The sequence below is a fragment of the Bos mutus genome, chromosome 12 (genome assembly GCF_027580195.1).
Source record: "Bos mutus isolate GX-2022 chromosome 12, NWIPB_WYAK_1.1, whole genome shotgun sequence".
Classification (NCBI taxonomy): domain Eukaryota; kingdom Metazoa; phylum Chordata; class Mammalia; order Artiodactyla; family Bovidae; genus Bos; species Bos mutus.
Genome location: NC_091628.1, coordinates 25718877 through 25738723, shown reverse-complemented (window position 1 = coordinate 25738723; position 19847 = coordinate 25718877). Strand labels below are relative to the sequence as shown.

At 36.4% G+C, this 19847-nt stretch overlaps 1 protein-coding gene across 6 annotated transcripts in view; it reads left to right on the top strand.

Annotated features, from left to right (window-relative positions):
- The window catches only part of NBEA (neurobeachin), a 672120-nt gene that overhangs the window by 581773 nt on the left and 70500 nt on the right, over positions 1–19847 (top strand). For all 6 annotated transcript variants that reach the window (XM_070380422.1, XM_070380424.1, XM_070380423.1 and 3 more), the window contains 2 exons: positions 4329–4469; positions 14020–14139. In XM_070380422.1, coding sequence (XP_070236523.1) covers positions 4329–4469; positions 14020–14139 — 261 coding nt within the window. The remainder of the gene's footprint in view (positions 1–4328; positions 4470–14019; positions 14140–19847) is intronic.

Genomic DNA, 19847 nt, shown 5'->3' with positions numbered 1-19847 from the left:
GAAAGTGTCAGACTTTATTTTTGGGAGCTCCAAAATCACTGCAGATGGTGATTGCAGCCATGAAATTAAAAGGCACTTACTCCTTGGAAGGAAAGTTATGACCAACCTAGATAGCATATTCAAAAGCAGAGACATTACTTGGCCAACAAAGGTCCGTCTAGTCAAGGCTATGGTTTTTCCAGTAATCATGTATGAACGTGAGAGTTGGACTGTGAAGAAAGCTGAGCACTGAAGAATTGATGCTTTTGAACTGTGGTGTTGGAGAAGACTCTTGAGAGTCCCTTGGACTCCAAGGAGATCCAACCAGTCCATTCTAATGGAGATCAGTCCTGGGTGTTCTTTGGAAGGACTGATGCTGAGGCTGTAACTCTAATACTTTGGCCACCTCGTGCAAAGACCTGACTCATTGGAAAAGACCCTGATGCTGGGAGGGATTGGGGGCAGGAGGAAAAGGGGATGACAGAGGATGAGATGGCCGGATGGCATCACCAACTCGATGGACATGAGTTTGAGTGAACTCCGGGAGTTGGTGATGGACAGGGAGGCCTGGCGTGCTGCGATTCATGGGGTTGCAGAGAGTCGGACACAACTGAGCGACTGAACTGAACTGAACTGAAAAGAACAGAAGGGAAAAGAAAATAGGAAAAGGAAACCAAAAAAAAAGTTAACAATCAAAAATATATACTATAATTATTCTAACCAGAATTTTTCAAAGTACATTTTAGGAGACACTAGTTCTATTGCATTTAGTAGCAAAACAAAAGAAAGATGATGTTCTAGTAGGAATAGACACAGTTAAGCAATGCTATTTACAGTAATATTTCTCAGAGCCTTTAGTAATGTAAATCTCCATAAGCATTTGTCAGGAATTTTGTCCCATACAATAAAAATCACAGTTTATCAGGAAACAAAGCTTTTTATGATACTATTGCTGAAACAAATCTCTCTCTCAGTATTCAAAACAGGTAAATTAAGTGATTGAGCAGAGAAAATCCTCAACAGCATTTCTTCAGTAAATTTAATAGTGTTTCATGTAGACATGATAATGTTACACATGTAATTTCCATCAATTTTATATTGAAAATAGTGCTTTTTACAAGCTATACAGGCTTTATAGCAGTGTTAGAATTTGAATTATAATAATAAAGTATAGAGGTAAAATTATTTTAAATTTTGCATTGTTATTATCATAATTTTCTGCAATATGTTAAGCATCAACTTGACATACAAATTCACAAGGACAAAATAGCAAATCTAGTAGCAAGCTGTAAACTTTCAGTTATAAATTTCATGTGGGAATTCCTAAAAAGCCCAGAGCTGGCTATATCTAAATGCCTACTGTTTGAGAGAAAATAAAACTGATTGTTGCTATGGTAGTTATGATGAAAATCGAAAAAGATTGCAAAATAATGTGTAAATTTCATTAAGTGTAGTTTTAGGTGTTCTGTTTTTTAAATCATAATTCTACCTTATTTATTTACTAAATCCAAGTGGTATTGACATTGCATTAGTTGCTCAATTTTTAAAAGGGTAACAAATTTGCAGCCTTATCACTTTATACATGGGTTAAGTAGGTGGTGTATGGGCTTCCCAGGTGATGCAGTGGTAAAGAATCCACCTGCCGATGCAGGAGACGCTGGAGACATAGGTTCAATCCCTGGGTCGGGCTCCTGGAGGAGGAAATGGCAACCTGCTCCAGTATTCTTGCCTGGAAATTTCCATGGAGAGAGGAGATTTGCAGGCTACAGTCTGTGCAGTCACAAAGAGTCAGACAAGTGAGTGACTGAGTAGATAGGTATAGGTAGGTGACTAATTGATTGATGATAGGTAGGTAAATAAGTGGGTAGATAGTTTGGTACATAGGCCAAACAGATGGATAGACATAGATAGATAGATATATCTATTTGGATCTCATAAGAAGATATGTCATCTGTGATGAAACTCATTTCCCAAACAGATATTTTGAAGCATTTTTCCTTTAAATAAAGTATTGCTTCTTGATTGAAGTAAAATAATAGAAAAATAATAAGTACAAGCCAAACTATTTATACTTGTTTTATAAAATGTATTTCTAAATGCATTGGATGAAAATTCAACAGTAGACATGTATTTTAAGAAATTACTCGTGGAGGCATATATAAGCTTTGATACAGGGCAGCTGTTTCCTACAACATATTATTCTGTAAAACACTCCAATAAAATGACTTTGATGGAACTTGAATAAAATAAAAAGCGTACAGATTTATTTTTACTTTTTCTACTTTCAAGTAGTTGAGGGAAGCCTGGAAAAGATTAGAAGAAGAGCCATGAGGCCCTTTTGGGGGTTTGGTTTTGTGAGGCCTTGCAGAACAGTGTCAGGTAAGGTCAATCCTGAGAGATTGTGTAGACATTTTATGCATATGAAAGATCTATAAGCCTATTCAAGACAGAATAAAGTACTCAACATTTAAATGCTCTGAAAAAATAATTATATTATAATTTATAATATTGAATTAGAAAAACTTATCTGCATATCTAAAAAGTATAAAATATGTGCATGCATGCTCAGTCATATCCAATTCTTTGCAACCCCTTGGACTGTAGCCTGCCAGGCTCCTCTATCCGTGGAATTTTTCAGGCAAAATACTGGAGTTGTTTCCCATTTCCCTCTCCAGGGGATCATCCCGATCCATGAATTGAGCCCACATCTCCTGCTTTGGCAAGCAGATTCTTTACCACTGTGCCACCTGAGAATACCATAAAATATATAGGCCAGTTTAAATGAACAACTTACTATTTTAATTTGTAATAGAACTCAACATTAATTTTATTGTAGTAATTGCCCTTTTACCAAAAAATTATATGTTTATGTTAAATATTATTAATACTTTGTTGACATTTAATGAAGTTACATTGCTTTCTGTATGCAAGTAAAAAATTTTTGAGAGATAGGCAGTAACATTTAGCAGAGAATAAGGTTTAAGCCTTAGAATATTTAAAAACTATATTTAAGCCAAAGTTTTGAAAACATTATTTAGTCTTTGTTAAGTCATAATTAAGTTTAAGGAAAAATAACATAATTTATAAATAGTTTTAATATTCAGGATAAGAATCCTTGCAAATAAGAGTTTATTATGAAAATTTTAAAAGACTTTTTAACTGCTGACATCATGGTATTGTTTGAATTAGTCCCCTGAGACCCAAAGAAAAAGCTTACAAGCAATTTATTAATCTTTCTCTCTTGTGTAACATTATTTGTCTTCCACTGAAACACCAATTTTCTACTACTTCTCTTGTTAAAATTAAGCCCTGGGGGGAACTTCATAGCTAACTAGTAATATTACATTTTGAAATAAAGGAATTATATATTTTACATACTATTCATCTTTTGCTTTCTAGAGAAACTTTTGTTTCTTACAGTATGCAACCTAAAACAAAGCAGTGCAGCTATTAGGTTTATATGAATGGGTTCCATATGCCAATAAGTCAAAATCAGACAAAAACTTAAGCTAAGGCAGTTTGCTATTTGAAATCGTGAGTACTATATGTTAGAAAATCTTGATAAATGGTGTCCTGGGAAGTTTGAGACAATGGTCCAACTAACATATACTTTGTTGAAAAAAAAAAATATATATATATACACACACATATGTAGTATCCTGAGCATTTTACCATGTGTTCCACTGTAGGGATTAATGTCGTAGTCAGTAGTGTAGTGGTGTTGCTAAGACAAGACTTAATGGCCTTAACACAATGCTTTCCAGGGAATCTGAATTGTCTGGATTATTTCCACCAGCCTCAGATTTCCAGGTGAATTTAATAAAAGAATACTTGCTACATCTGTGTAATAATGGGACTAAAATTCCAACATGGTTTCCATATGTGTGACTACTGTCTTTCACACTCTGGGTAACTGGCTATTAAGACAAGATTTTTCTAATGTGATGGTCACATGGTCAACTGCTTCTTCACTTTCTCACTCGATTTCCTGTGATCAAGCTAAATATTCATTATGGCTGTGGTTAGGTAGACAAAATAACACCAAAATACTGGTTTTGCCTTAACAGTTTAAACTGGCTCATCTCTGAGAATCTAGTTTATGGAAACTTTCAATAAAACCTAGAAACCCTGCATACATAAATCATTTCTTGAGTGAATTTTAACAAATGTAGTGATTATCAAAATCAAATGTCAATATCAAAATCAAATTTGGTAAAAATATAATGCAAAATAACACATAGTCTATTGTTAAAATGAATTCACAGTAAATACTTTCAAGTAAAGAGTTATAATGTTGAATATCTAATATGACTATATTAAACACAGTGCTTCTTTTTCTCTTTTTACAGCCGATCGGTGCTTTGAACCCAAAGAGAGCTGTGTTTTATGCGGAGCGCTACGAGACCTGGGAAGATGATCAGAGTCCTCCCTACCATTACAACACACATTATTCTACGGCAACATCCACCTTATCCTGGCTTGTTCGAATCGTGAGTGCCTTCATTAAGTTACAGTTTGCCTTTAATATCTCAGTATTTAATATAAGGAAATTAAATAAAAATCAAATATACTTATTAGTTTTAAGCAGAGATTAGAGACCACTGAAGTAGAAATGAAAGATGCCAAACTCTAGCAAAACCTGATTCCTTTTTGTTAATGAGTTGCCTTATTTGCAAAATTGGGTTAGAAAGATAGATTGAGTTTCTTAAACCTAAACCATTTACAAAAGGAACCAGACTCCTAGATTGTGTCCTTAATATCCAGTGTTTCCTTTCTCACTGATTGTCACCGGCTGGCGTTCTTCCCAGCCCTCCCAGTCTTGCTTCATGAGACTGTGTATTTTAAAAACAGTTAATGTTTTTGAAGACTTTCTGTTGCTTTGTCTTTCTCCTAAGACATAAATAAATTCAAATCTCTCCAATCTTTTAAATGCATACTTACACATGACTCAACAGGCTAAGAATCTGCCTGCAATGCAGGAGACGGGAGTTCGATTCCTGGGTCAGGAAGATCCCCTGGAGGAGGAAATGGCAACCCACTCCAGTATTCTTGCCTGGAGAATCCCATGGACAGAGGAGCCTGGCGGGCTACAGTCCACGGGGTCATAAAAGAGTTGGACACAACTGAGCGACTAAGCACGCAGTTTACACGTACACATACTTTCATACATATGCACATACATACATGCCTCCTCCCAGCCCCCACCCACTCTTTAGTGACTTCCCATGTCTCCCCCTGCATAGTCAAAGGTACTATCCGGTTCTGCACTGTGCTGGTCTATCACCACATTCAGTCTTTATCCTGCTTGATGCAGGTTCCACTCCCACCACTTTGCTGAACTATCTCTGTGAAGGGCACCATGGCAGAGCTCCATGGTGTATCTGAAGCATGTGTCACCATTGATCACCTCCTCCCACTTGAAGTTTCTCCATCTCATGGCTCCTCTGACAGTATCCTCTGTTGATTTCCCTTCTGTCATTCTAACTGTCCTGCCCTATCTCATGCTCAGTTTTCTTTTTCTCAATATTTCTGTTCCCCAGAATTTTCCTATGTGTTATCTGGACTATATCATTCAGTTCTAAACTGATGACTGCCAGCTTCTCTCTTATTGCAGACACTTCTCTTGGGCTCCTAACCTGAATTTCTAAGATATGAATATATTTGCTTATTTCTGTGTCTTTCTGTATTTTTGTACCTGAACACCTCGCAGTACTATAAAGAACATTTCCAAAAATAAATTTCTCATCTCCCTCATAAATGTGCAGGGGTGTTTCCTACTGATTACTTATCTAAATAATCTGCATTTATCACACCCAGTTAGTTACCTAACCTGGATATTTTCTCCATTTTATCAGCTCCTTACATCTAGTCTGACATCACATGTGATAGGTTCTACCATCTACAGTCTATCTCCATTCTCTATTAACTTTGGTACTTCCTTAGTTCAGGTTCCTCTTCTTTCTCATCTATATTAATGCAAAAAATCTTAGCAAAATTTCTTTGCCTTGGTTTTGCCCTCTTCAATCTAGTTTAGTTGAGAGCAATTACTAGAGTCAGATGGCCAGATATTTTTAAAACTATAAATGACTGTGGAGTAAATGTCTCAGTCAATACAATCAATATATATAATGCTATCTCCTCTTACCAAAATATACTTCAGACTACTCTGTTGCATGAGGCTGATTTGCCTCAGAAACACATTGACAAAGTAGGGAATGCATCTCCAACTGACAAGGGTTTTTTTCCCCACTGCCTAAAAAAACAGTTTGGTTTGGAGAGTTTCCTCAAGCAAATTGAACTCATAACAAACATGTAGTATGTGTATGTTTTAGGTAACTTGTAAATTAATGGTAGGTAATGTACTATAAATAATTACTGTTATGAAAAAAGCTTGTCAGAATTATGATTCAGTTTAATTGGATGCCTGTTTTATATTTTTCATAATCCTAAACCAACGTAAGAAATTAAAGTTTAGCTTAGTCTGTAAGGAAACAAACTCAAATCTTATTTTAAAAAACAAAGTCTATAATTATAAACTAAAGGAAAAGACATAAAACTTTTTTAGACCAAAGTTGTTTGTCTAATTTGTTCAAAAATTCACCTTAACTATGTAAATTTGGATCCTTTTATAAAAATGTTTCTGAGCTAGCCATTTAAGAATTTTTTTAACTATAGGACTTTAGAGAAGTTCTATTTTTAAAAAACTTTCTGTTAATTTGGGGGGAATATTAGATTTATACGTGTCTGTTTACCACTATAAACCAATCAGAACAAAACACCTTTAGTTTATGGGTTGTAATAACTTATTAATTCTCTCCAGGTGTAAGAAAATAACTAGATGCTCATAAAAAGAGATAAAGGCTTTTCTGAATTACAGTCACACATATATAGAGAACTTTATAGCAGCAGTTTCAGCCACAGGTCAAAACTAAACACAGAAACCCAAAAATTCACCAGTCAAGATTTCAAACAGCTGGTGTCCTTTACAATAAATGTAAAATATTTTATCTGAGCTCAAAAATAGACCAACAAGAAAACAAAAAGCAAGAAACAGTTATTGCTGTAATGAGCCATCACCCTGTGGAGGCGTAAGACACCTTTTTAGGGCATCTTGGGATTAAAAAGTCAGGAACCATTTCTGAAAAAACCACTATCAAGTCAGTTGGTTTGAGAATTATATGACAGTATATTATACATATTATGTATTATAGTATTTTGAAATATATAAAATATTCAGTGGCTTTTGTATAATCAAATAAGTCTAAAATTGGTTTTCTAAGAATTTAAATATGAATTTATAAAAATGCTTATTATCAACAGCTTGATTTAAGTTAACACTTCTATCCCTGATAAACTAAACATTTTATCAAATAATAAATTATAATTCACCCCTAAATGTATTTCTTATTCTAGAGAAATGGAGTAAATGGAGTAGAGAAATTTGACTCTCTGCAGGGGTACAGCAGAAATGCTACCCTTGTTTACCCTACACACTCCCTTTTAGAATTGTCTATAGCTGTGCTGAACAGCAGAAATGTAATGCAAGCCACTTATGTATATAATTTAAATTTTCTAGTAGCCACATTTAAGAGTAAAAAGAAACAAGAAGTAAGAAGAGTAAGAGTAAAAAGGTGAGATTAGTTTCATAAATATATTTGTTAGCCCAATAGATCCAAAATGTTGTAATTTCAACATGTAACCAATATAAAAATTGTAAATAAGATATTTCACTTTTTTTTTTTTTTTTGGTATTCTTTGAAATCCAGATGTATTTTCTATTTATAGCACAGTCAGCTTGAACTCACCATATTTTAAGTACTCAGTAGTCACATGTGACCTGCATTGAAAGAAGAAATCTATAGGGTTGCTTTTATGGGAACTCATTTAGCCAATGCATCTCAAGTTGTACTGTTATAAATAGAAGTATCACAGTCTAATAGCTTACTAAGTGTTTAACCTAATGGCCCAGGGAATTGTGATTTCCTCACTCCCATCTCAAGGAGTTTATGAAGTAGAAAATACATTAAAATTTGTGTCAATGAAAATTTGTTCATAAAAATAAAATATAGATTAAAATAAATATCTTTTCTTTATCTTTCAAGCCTTCTAGACCCAAAGTCATTAAACTCATTATTAGTTTCAGTCAATATATTTAGTATGACATTGATAATAATTGCTTTAAAATGCAAATTAGCTATATACCTCATTACTTGAAATTTAAAAGTATTATTTTAGACACACCACCAGTAAAGTCACTTGTCTAAATTACACGTTTCTGAAAAAGCTGTTTCTCTGCTAACCTGCTGTTGGGCAAATGATGAATAAACTATTATAGAATTTTAGAGTTTGTTCAGCATTAAATAGTATAAAAGGACACATTTTACTTAGAATATTTTTGCTTTAAATCTTACCCTGAATATAAAATATATTCAATGAAGTAATTAAATTGGACTCTTATATCCTTTAGTAACCTATTCAAGTTCCACATTCAGTATATTCAACCTACCTGTTCAAACTCCATTATCAAACATTTAATCATAATTTTTAGGAAGTTAAATAGGTTGTACAACAAGTTAATTGATAAATTGTTTAGAATTGGGGACTTACTTCATAAATTATGAGTTGTCTTGAAATCCTACCCAAAAGCCTATTTAAACTGTAATATATCTTCGGCAGTATATATTTGTAGTGGGGAAAAAAAAATAGTAAGAGCACTTAATGCAAACATTGTAATTAAGACCAAAATGTAATGCTACTGAATAGAATATTGCCATCCTGTTTCTCTTGATTGCTGATACTTAACGGACAATGTATGTTTACTTTGAGAAAGATGAGGATTCTTAAACAAGAGCCTGGTGTATGGGAAACACAAAGGTTTCTGAAGATTCTAAAAGATACTTCTGATTTCTTTTGAAAACACTGGGAGAAAATAAACTTCTGAAGTTAAACACAGCACAGTGTAAACAATGATTCCTCCATTTCAGAGAGTGTGATCTTTCTCAGATGTAAAACGGGGATAATTACACCCACTTAAAGGATAATAGGGATGATTGAGTTAGTTAACTGAGATAATACAGTGCCATGCACAAAAAGTGCTCATAACTTTAGTTCCCTTCCCTTTGGTCTTTATTATGCTTTATATAACTTCAAGGTATATGTATCTTTTCTTTGATAAAATTATGTCCCGGCACTATTACCAAGGAATGAGGTTTGTTTCAAATGAAACAAAGAGAAAGAAGAGGGCAGAGGGGGTATAAAAAAGACTCTTCTGGATGACTGAGTGGAAGTCATGTAAGACAGAAAAATAAAGGAGTTGTCTAAAGAGCAGAGGGGAAGAGTGACAGAGTTGGATGGCCCAGGAAGGGTGAGTTGTCTGCGATCAGATCATGGGAGGGCTTCTCTGGTGGCTCAGATGGTAAAGAATCTGCCTGCAATGCAGGAGATATGGGTTCAGTCCCTGGTCGGGAAGATCCCCTAGAGAAGGGAATGGCAACCCACTCCAGTATCCTTGCTTAGAGAATTCCAAGGACAGAGGAGCCCTGGCGGGCTATAGTCCATTGGGTCGCAGAGTCACACACGACTGAGCGAGTAACTCTTTCACTTTCTTTGCACATCATTGGAAGGCAGGACAGATTGTTAGTGTCCTTGCAGGCACTGAAGGTTATGACCTAATTCAATAGGCCTCGTACTTCCCATGTAGGACAGGCTAGTTTGACTTTCTGTCCCCGAGGAAGAGTTGGAAGGTTAGGGTAGATGTAATCAGGAGAAAGAAGTCTGCCATCAGCCGTTTATACTGCAGGACAGAACCTGAAGTTTTTAAATCCCAACAAGTCCAAGTATTTTAATTTCTGAAATTTCTGTTTATTTGTCCACCTTATCTCCAAAGCAAAAATTTTCTAGAAGAATGATAAAATATCTAATATGGTGATATACACATAGAAAGAAAGGAACATGAGTTCAATCCCGGGGTCAGGAAGATCCCCTGGAGGAGGAAGTGGCAACCCACTCCAGTATTCTTGCCTCGAGAATCCCATGGACAGAGGAGACTGGCGGGCTACAGGCTATGGGGGTCACAAAAAGTCAAACATGTCTGAGTGACTGAGCATACACATTGAAAATGGTTTGATCAACATGTGTCAGGTGAATAAATATTAAAGTTTCTTAAACTTAATATAGAGCTTGATCCTCTGTGTTAGTCAAGCATGAATCAAATGAAACAGAAGGTCCTTGGACTGTGCCTTGAAGGTAATATGGAAACACATGGAAAAAGGTAATCTCTGCAGTGAGCAGGGCTTGAAAGATCATTACCCACTTATAAACAAATAGGTTATCCCTTTCTGTTAGTACTCTACCACTGTAGCAGCTGGAGGCCTTTGGAAATAATGAGAATATATATCAGTAAAGAAGTATGTGACCCTCAAACAGTTGTTAACCAGATCCTTTTAAAGGCTATGTGGAACAGCAAAAAATGTGGAATTCTTCAATATTCTGTGTTTTGGGTACAACCAGATTCATCAACTTCATGACCAGAAGTAATAATTCTTCAATTTCAGGTGTATTTTCACTGTGCCCATCTGCACTTATTCTTGGCATGACTTCACTAAGGGTTCAGAACTAAGGAAGGGTTTGATAATTCAGGCTAGGGTAGAGATCAGCTTTTAGTGGTTGATGATAAGAAGTAAGACTCTTCATATATAAATGGGTCTTCATTCATATCTATAATAGGTTAAAAATCATGAAGACAACTTGAATCCCTCTAAATTATTCTCTACCTACCACCTACAAAGAAAACATAAATGCCCTTACATCAGCATCCTAGAATAACGAAGAAGTGGATTCTGAAGATGCAACTTTTTGGTCAAACTAGTAGTTAAAAACTGACTAGAAAAACTGTATCTTACTCTTATCCAACCATACTCCTTCTCCCAGCAGTACCTTGTATGTTTATGTATATTCAAAAACATTAGTTAAGCACTAACTGTGACCCAAGCACCATGCTTGGCTCTAAGGATAGAGGGATGAATAAGACCTAAGGAACTGTCAGTCTGGCTGCAGCCCAACATGGGTACTTGACACCAGGCATGAAGCTGGTCATCATCGTCACCACTCTGTGTCATCTCTGATGCTACAGCCTTTCTCAATATTATTTAATCTGAATTACCCGCCAGGTATTGTTATTCCCGGTTAACACAGATGAAGGAACTGAGATGTGGTTACTTCATATTGCTACCTACTTGAGGTTAAGTAACTTGCTTACGAGAGGTGAATGGTTCCACCAAGATTCAAACTTAGATCTGTCATATTTCATTCAGTTTACTCTTGCTATTTCTAGAGTTTTTCTATCCCCACTTTAATTTAGTGATAAGATATGCTGCATTGACTACCTTATATTTAATAGGGAGTCTAAAATTTACAAAGTAAATTAATTAGTGAAAGACATCCCTAAATTATTTTTCCATACTTATTTTTGGTGGCATCTACTTGTCTGTCAAATCACTTAAAATCTTAAAACAACAATATAGACCTACTGGATGCATATTTGATTTTGAGGTAAATCAAAATCTATTTTTATTTATAAAATCAAAATTTACCTATATAGTGTTATATCATTCTTCATCTTATCTCTTTCACCATACTTTTCTGTTATTCAGTATTAGACATGAAAATTGGTGGCATGTTACAAAGTTATAAAATTGATGACATCCAGCCATACTAAATTTCAGGAAGATATTGAGGAATATAAATATTTATAGCTGTTGCCGGACAACTGGACTTTACGATGAGTGACAAAAAGAGGAGTTTAAAGAGACAGAGTATGTTTTACAGATATAAAAGAATGAACAGAGATCATATATTAAGAAAATAAAACCTACATATGTAGAAAAGATTTCTTAATGTTATTGAACCTAGGAGTGACATGTCATTTATCCTAGATTTAAGAGAGGGACTGAACCATAGGAAAGTAAATAAATACTCATCTTTGTTATGATGAGTAACATAACAAAAAAGCAGTAAATTTAAATGCATTAGGACCTTGTGATAACGTTATTCCTAGGTTTCCTGCTAAGGGAATATGTACTTAATGATGGACACCATGTTGCAGTAAGGTAATAGTCACAGAATACTAGAAGGACTGGAGTTGATCTAGTCCTATCTGATTTGTTTTAGTGTCATTTCATTCATTCCTTCAGCAGATTGTTTTAATACATTGAGCAGCTTGGATGTACCAGGAGTTCTTCTAAGTGTTGGAGATGAAACAGTGAATCTGGTAGTTGTTGTTACTCAGTCATGTTCGACTCTTTGCGACCCCGTGAACTGCGGCATGCCAGGCTTCCTTCACCATCTCCCAGAGTTTGCTCAAACTCGTGTCAATTGAGTTGGTGATGCCATCCAACCATCTCATCCTATGTTGTCGCCTTCTTCTCTTGCCTTCAATCTTTCCCAGCATCAGGGTCTTTTCCAATAAATCAGATCTTTGCATCAAGTGGCCAAAGTATTGGAGCTTCTGCTTCAGCATCAGTCCTTCCAATGAATATTCAGGGTTAATTTTCTTTAGGATTGACTGGTTGGATCTTCTTGCAGTCCAAGGGACTCTTAAGAGTCTTCTCCAACACCACAGTTCGAAAGTATTGATTCTTCAGTGTTCAGCCTCCTTTATGGTCCAACTCTCACATCCATACATGACTACTGGAAAAGCCATAGCTTTGGCTATGTGAACCTTTATTGGCAAAGTAATGCCTCTGCTTTTTAATACGCTGTCTAGGTTTGTCATAGCTTTTCTTCCAAGGAGCATTGGAACCTATTCATATAGTGGGGAAGATGGACAAGAAAAAGAAAAACAAATATATATTAATGCATGTATATGAGATCTAATAAATGGTACTGGTGTACCTATTTGCAGGACAGGAACAGAGATGCAGACATAGAGAACAGAAAGGTGGACTTGAGGGTAAGGGGGAATGAATTGAGAGATTGGGATTGACGTATGTCCTGTGTAAAACAGCTAGTGGGAAGCTGTTGTATAGCACAGGGAGCTCAATTCAGTGCTCTGTGATACCTAGATGGGTGGGATGGAGGGGTGGGATGGGATGGAGTGATGGGGTGGGAGGGAGGGGATATATGTATACATATAGCTGATTCACTTTGTTGTACAGCTGAAATTAACACAACATTATAAAGCAACTATACCCCAGTAAAAAAAATGTTTAAAAATCAATTTCAAAAAACAGTCACAAATTCTTCAGGGATGTTAGAGGAAATATATGTTGCCATTTGAACATAGGAGAGCTTGGCAAATCAAGGGAGGTCTTTCAGAAGGAAACAACATCTTGGGCTGAGACTTAAAGGATAAGAAGAGCTATCCCATACAGAGGACAAGAAATGACACCAGCATGGCAAGACCTAGGATGTGAATAAGGGAATGGCAAGAGATAAAGAGTTAAGCAGGTTCCATATCACTCAGGCTCTCAAGACAAATCAAATAGTTTCTGCTTTTTCCTAAGAGTTCTGAAAAGCTATGGCAGGATTTCAGTCAAGGAGATTTGCATTTTAGAAACATCAAGTCATAATATAGTAAGTTTAGGAGACTTTCAGGTAGTCTTAAGATGGACATCCCCTATGCAATTTTCACACCATAGTGTCAGAGAGATTTTCTTATTGCAGTGTTACTATGTGTGGCCTTAGTTATGAGAAAGTAGATCTGAGTTATATGTTGACAGCAATGCAAAGTCATTCGTCATAAAATCACAGAGCACTAGAACTCCATCATTTTATAAATCAGAAGACTGAAGGCCAAGAAGCAACATAAGCTGCCAAGGCTGCAGAGTGACAGGTGATTGAGCGACCCAGAGTGACTCAGACCAGCCCCTCCTGACAGGATCCTGCCTCAAAAGACAGGATCAAAAGGGTGTCAAAAGGGTTTCAAAATGGTTTCCACCTCAAAAGGTTTCCAAAAAAGTCATGTTTTACAAAGAAAGAGAACAGTTGTGTTCAGAAGGGTCAAATTATTGATTTCCTTTTCTTTTTTTTTTTTTCGTTTAGGAACCCTTCACAACCTTCTTCCTGAATGCAAATGATGGAAAATTTGACCATCCTAATCGAACATTCTCGTCCGTCGCGAGGTCTTGGAGAACTAGTCAGAGAGATACTTCTGATGTAAAGGTAAGCTCTTTTATTTGTTGATATTAATTTCAAACTGTGTTGAAATTTTTATTTGTTTAAGTGGGTGTATAAGATACTTTATTCTGCAGCTTTGTTCCATCATATTTTAAAATTATGTGGTACACCTAAGAGGAACTTGAAAATAATTTTGAGTGTCACAGAAAATGACTCAAGATTCTTTTATATTACTCAGTTAAGATGTTTTTGTTATTTTAAAAAATTCCCATCTAATTTAGATCGAATAATCGGTAGATGGAAAGAAAAGCCTATAAATTGCCTTTCCTGCTGTTAACTCAATATTTGGCCCATTCCAGAAAACACAGCAGGAATTGGATTTGACCTTAATGTGTCATATTGTTATAGCTTGCCCAGCTTTGGGTTTACGTAGCCTGGGGCAATTAATAAAGCATTAATGACAAGACCCATTTAAAATGTAGGCTTTTCTGTACAGCCTTAGCTTTTACTTGACTGTGCCTGGGGATACTACGCAACAATACACATTAGATTAAACCAACACACACATAATATCCTGGGCCAGCCGGAGAGCAGAGTCATTTTACTGTTTCTACTGGCTTACCTATTGGTATATATAAAGATGTATTACTCCTTTGTATGGACTTTCATTTTTTAAAAAATAGTCTCATTCAAAACATTAAAATACATTTGTTCTTCAATTTTTTCCTCATTTTTTTCTGATAAGATTATATGATCCGGTTATTACATAGATATATGTTTTTTATTTTAATCCCTTTTTCTTCAGACTTTTCTCATCACTGCCACTCATGCTGCTGAATATACAAATGTTATAGTATCATTCCATTTAGTGTTTTAATCCAACAAAAGGTAGTGAATTAAAGTAAAAATTGTCATTTACATGTTTATGCTTTATTGCAAACATTTTTAAAAGGCAGTTACAGTGTTACTGAACTATAAGAAATTGAATGAGTACAACTATTATTTAGTTTCTTTCAAAGCAGAAAACAAAAAGAATGGATCCAAGTAAACTGCAGCATCTTTATGTGTCTTATTTGTTGCTGTCAGAGTTTGCATAAATGAATATTAGTTTATATGTACAATGTATTCACATTTAGAAATAAGATAATTTAATATTCATTCTTACTATATGAAACTCTGAAGGCCCATATTTTCCTCCTATCAAACTTATGATTTCACTAAGGAATTCAACTCTGAAAGATCCATAAACCATCATTTAAACTGATTTACAAAGAATGATATCAAGAAGAGAATCCATTTCTTATTTAATAATGCTTTGAGAATTAACATAAAATGGGGAGTCAGTAGGCTTTTAGAATTAACACAGTAACTTTAAAAAGCATTCAATAGCTATTTTAAATGTGAATTAAATATTCTTATCTATATTTTAAGGCTTTCTATCATACATAAGATTATTAATTATCTTAATTCAGACCTGTGTCCATATTATATCAAACTTTCAAGTGAAAATGCTTGTTTTCTTGACACCATTTTCTTGACTCTTGACATCATCAGGAAACAGAAACTTGGTTTTTCAACTTCATTCAAACGTTCACCCTCACAAGCCCACACGTGAGTCAGTCATCCTAATTTATGTATGTAGGTAGAGTTTTAGGCTTTACCTTCTATCCTAAGAATTTTATTGATTCTTCTGATCACCAGGTATCTCGCCTAGTTACATGTCAGTCTCGGGACCAGTGTTTTTATATTTCTAAAGAAAAATGCCTCTGCAGTATCTCCTAATGTAGATTTAAGGTCTTGTATAAAAGAGAACTAGGACAAAGGGAATGGTTTTATTCTCTCTTTGTTAGCGTCGGTCTTGTCCTGCGGTAATGAGTGCAAGCTGGGCAGAGAAGGAGCCACGGTGAAGTGACCTCTCTAAAGAGAGATCTTACGAGTTAAGTCAGACCAGTTCATTTTTACCTTTTTTTTTTTTTTAATTTCTCTGCTCTAGCATAGTCTTGGTAACAGTGACATTCAACTTACTGAAGTTCTTATACTAATTTTTCCTTAATGCCTTCAAAAGTTGTTATATTACTTTTTGAATAGCTATGCAGATGTCAGAAAAGGGAGCTGTGACAAAATGTCATTAAGGTGACATAGTGTAAATTAATACAGTTAATGGAGGTGCTCATCACTGACTCATTGACCCATTATGAGCTCTTGTGGAATTAACGAATGCCAGGGCATCAATCTTTGGAAAAAAGGAAGAAAAGAGATGGCGGCTTTAAAACCTTGCAGTGAATTATATTAGAAAAGTGAAAACGTCTGGGTTGGATTTGATTTCACTAGGAAGCCATAAAATGGTATGCTCTCTCAGAAAAATATATTAAACTGGAATGTCAGATTTGATGCAATAGGTATACAATTATGATAGTGTTAATAGTGGTCTTCTATCATTCTAAGACATACTTTCAAGTCCAATTTCTCAGCAGCTTGAACTTGTCATAAGCTTGTAAATTAGAAATTCTGTTTGAGGATATTTTCTTATTATTGAGGGACACGTATAATACTATTAACTGTACCATGGGGTTTTAGTATAGCTGTTAAAACATACTAGAAATCACATTTACAGACACAAAATGCCTGTTTTAATATTCATCTTGCCATTTCTTTAATAATATTTGGTGTCTTTCTGCACTATTTTTCATTTAGGAAATTTTAAACTACTTGGCCTCTTTCCTTAAAGAGAAGCTGATTAACAGAAATCTGTCAATGGTAAGAGAGTAAACAGAAGAGCTGTTGTTTTAAGTAGGCAAGCTGGTGCCTTACGTGACTCTGTAGGAGTGCACTTACCAGTTGTAATAGGGGAGTTCATTCTTCTCGAGTAATTCTCAATAGTTTTCAAACAGGCTCTTTTCTTGGTTATTTGATACAGTCCTCAAAACAGTAGCATAAGATAGAGATCATTATCCCTATTCCGTAAAGTAGGTTCACAGATATTAAGTGACTCGCCTAAGTTCACACTGCAGGTAAAGAGGGAGCCAGAACCAGCACTGAGGGCCATTCGGTTATTCCCAGTGCTTTATCCGTTGGATGGTCTGCTGCTTTGGTTTTTCTGCATGATCTCACAATCATATCCAGCCATACCAGCTGGTGCTAAGTCTCTTCAGTCGTGTCCGACTCTGCGACCCTATGGACTGTAGTTCGCCAGGCTCCTCTGTCCATGGGATTCTCCAGGCGAGGAACTAGAATGGGTTGTCATGCCCTCCTCCAGGGGATCTTCCTGACCCAGAGATCAAACCAGCGTCTCTGATGTCTCCTGCATTGGCAGGTGGGTTCTTTACCACTAGCGCCACCTAGGAAGCCCAGCCACATTGACTAGTTTGGAGTAATTGACTGATCAAGTCATACTCTAATCATTAATTACTGTGTACAAACCACCCCTCAAAACTAGTGGCTTAAAAAAAATTTTTTTTTAATGCAACCATTTATTTTCTCAGAGTTCTGCAATCAAAATAAGGTTCCTCAGGTACAGCTTGTCCTTGATCCATGTGGGGTCAAATTGGTTGGCTCCTCTGGGTCTGAAAAGTTCAAGATGACTTCCTTCACATGCCTGGTGCCTTAGCAAGTATGGCTGGAACTGATGGGGACTGTCTGGTCCTCCCTCTCTTTGTATAGTCTGTCTGGGAAGACCATCACAATTTTTGTTTCATGGTGTCTCCCTACCAAGAAAATAAAAAACAGAAGCTGCAAATCCACTTATTGCCTAGGCTTGGAAGTCACGTACTGTTACCTCCATAGTATTGTTTTTGGTCAAGGCAAGTCACAGGGCCAGCCCAAGTTAAGGGACAGGATAAATGGACTCCACTTCCCCATGAAATGAGCAGCAAAGTCACATCTCAGAAGTACATGGAGGTTGATGGGATTGTTGTGGTCAACTTTGAAAAAAATGTTCTTAAGTCCTCTTTCCAGTCACAATTCACTCCTCCTACAAACAAAATATACTCAGCTTATCCCCCACAGTCTCATCCCATTATTGGGTCAGGCTCAAAATCTAGTAGCTGATGATGTCTATCAGGTCCAGATACAGATGAGGTGCAGAAATTCCTAATTTGGGGATCTGGAAGATAAAAAGACGAGTTATCTGTCCCATGTACTTTCAGCCCTCAGAGGTGAGACAGGAACAGGTAAACCTCAACAGACACTCTGTTCAGAAAGGGGCTACTATGGAAAGTACAACTCCTGGTCACAGAAAGTTGGGGCCAAACCCTCTTTTGCCCAAGTTAGTGCAGCAACTTTAAAAACTCGTGGATTTTTTCTGTGTATCAAATTATAGTTCACTATCAGAAAAAAAAACTGTTGCTCACCAGTTCTTTCAAGAAGGAGCCTGCTCATAAGATTCTTGGAATCCCTTTTTGTGGCCAAGTGGGCCTGCAAACGGCTATCTTAAATTTTCCTGAACAGTTACAAAGGGTTTTACAGGTGCCCTTTTACCTATGGTTATATTTTACTTACAGCACCTTAGAATATCCTTGTCTGAACTTTTTTTTTTTTAATTTTGAGAATCTGACAAGATTGTCCTAGGCCCCTGTGTTTCTCTAAGTACTACTTTAAATCTGAGCAGGTTATTCCATAGCTCATAATACTTTATCCATGTACTAGTAAAGGAGCTTCCCTGGTGGCTCAGCAATAAAGAATTCGCCTCCAATACAGGAGATACAAGTTCAGTCCCTGGGTTGAGAAGATCCCTGGAGTAGGAAATGGCAACCCACTCAAGTATTCTTGTCTGAGAAATCCTATGGACAGAGGAGCCTTGCAGGCTTGAGTCCATCAGGTCAAAAAACTGAGTCGAACACAACTGAGCAACTAAACAACAATAACGACAAATACTATTACAAGAAACCAGTGGTCACTTTTGACATTCTGCTTAGAAACATCCCTAACCAGAAGCACGAGTTCATTAGGTCTTTTTCTGTCTTTGAAATGATTGCAGGCATGCATCAGGTTAGTTTTTCCCATACTGCAAACCATGCATTGATTTTCTCCTGCTTCCAATAGCAACTTCCTGACTGACCTGCCTCCAACAGTCTCCTCACCTCCTTACCTCCATCCTTCCAGCTTCTGCCTCCTGCCTGTCTCAAGGCCAATGCCACATGTTTTTATTACTTCAGGACTCCACTCCCAGGCATCAATTTCTGTTTCAGTTACCTATCACTGTGTAACAAATCACCCCAAACCCATCTTAAAACAACGTCAACTATTATTTACTGACCATCATGAAATTGGAGTTAAGGCTCAATAGAAACAAGTCAGGTCTGTGCTTCAGTGGGAGCTGGAGAGGCTTGGCCGGGCCAAGATGGCTTTATTCTCATGTTTTGTGCCTCATCTGAGCTGACGAAGTGGTCAGGGACTGTCCAGGACTGTCTGTCTGTCCATACAATCTTTCCAGTCATATGGCAGCCACACAGTTTTATGTGATGGTTGGCTTCTCAGGAAACAAACGAGGCAGCTGCCAAGCCTCTTAAGTCTTAGGCATCTGTGGAAGCCCTGGGGTGTCATTCTGTCCCATTCTCTGTGTTGAAATTAGCCAGCCCGTATTCAGAGGTGGGGAGAATAGAGTCCACCTCTTTGTGGGAGGAATCGGCAAATGGACGTGCCAGATAGCAGACTGTTACAGGGATGGTTGAAAACACTTTGTAAATTACTAATTCTTAGAAATTTGTAAGTTTCAGTTTGCTTTATACCATTCTGTTGAATCTGATTGTGCATTT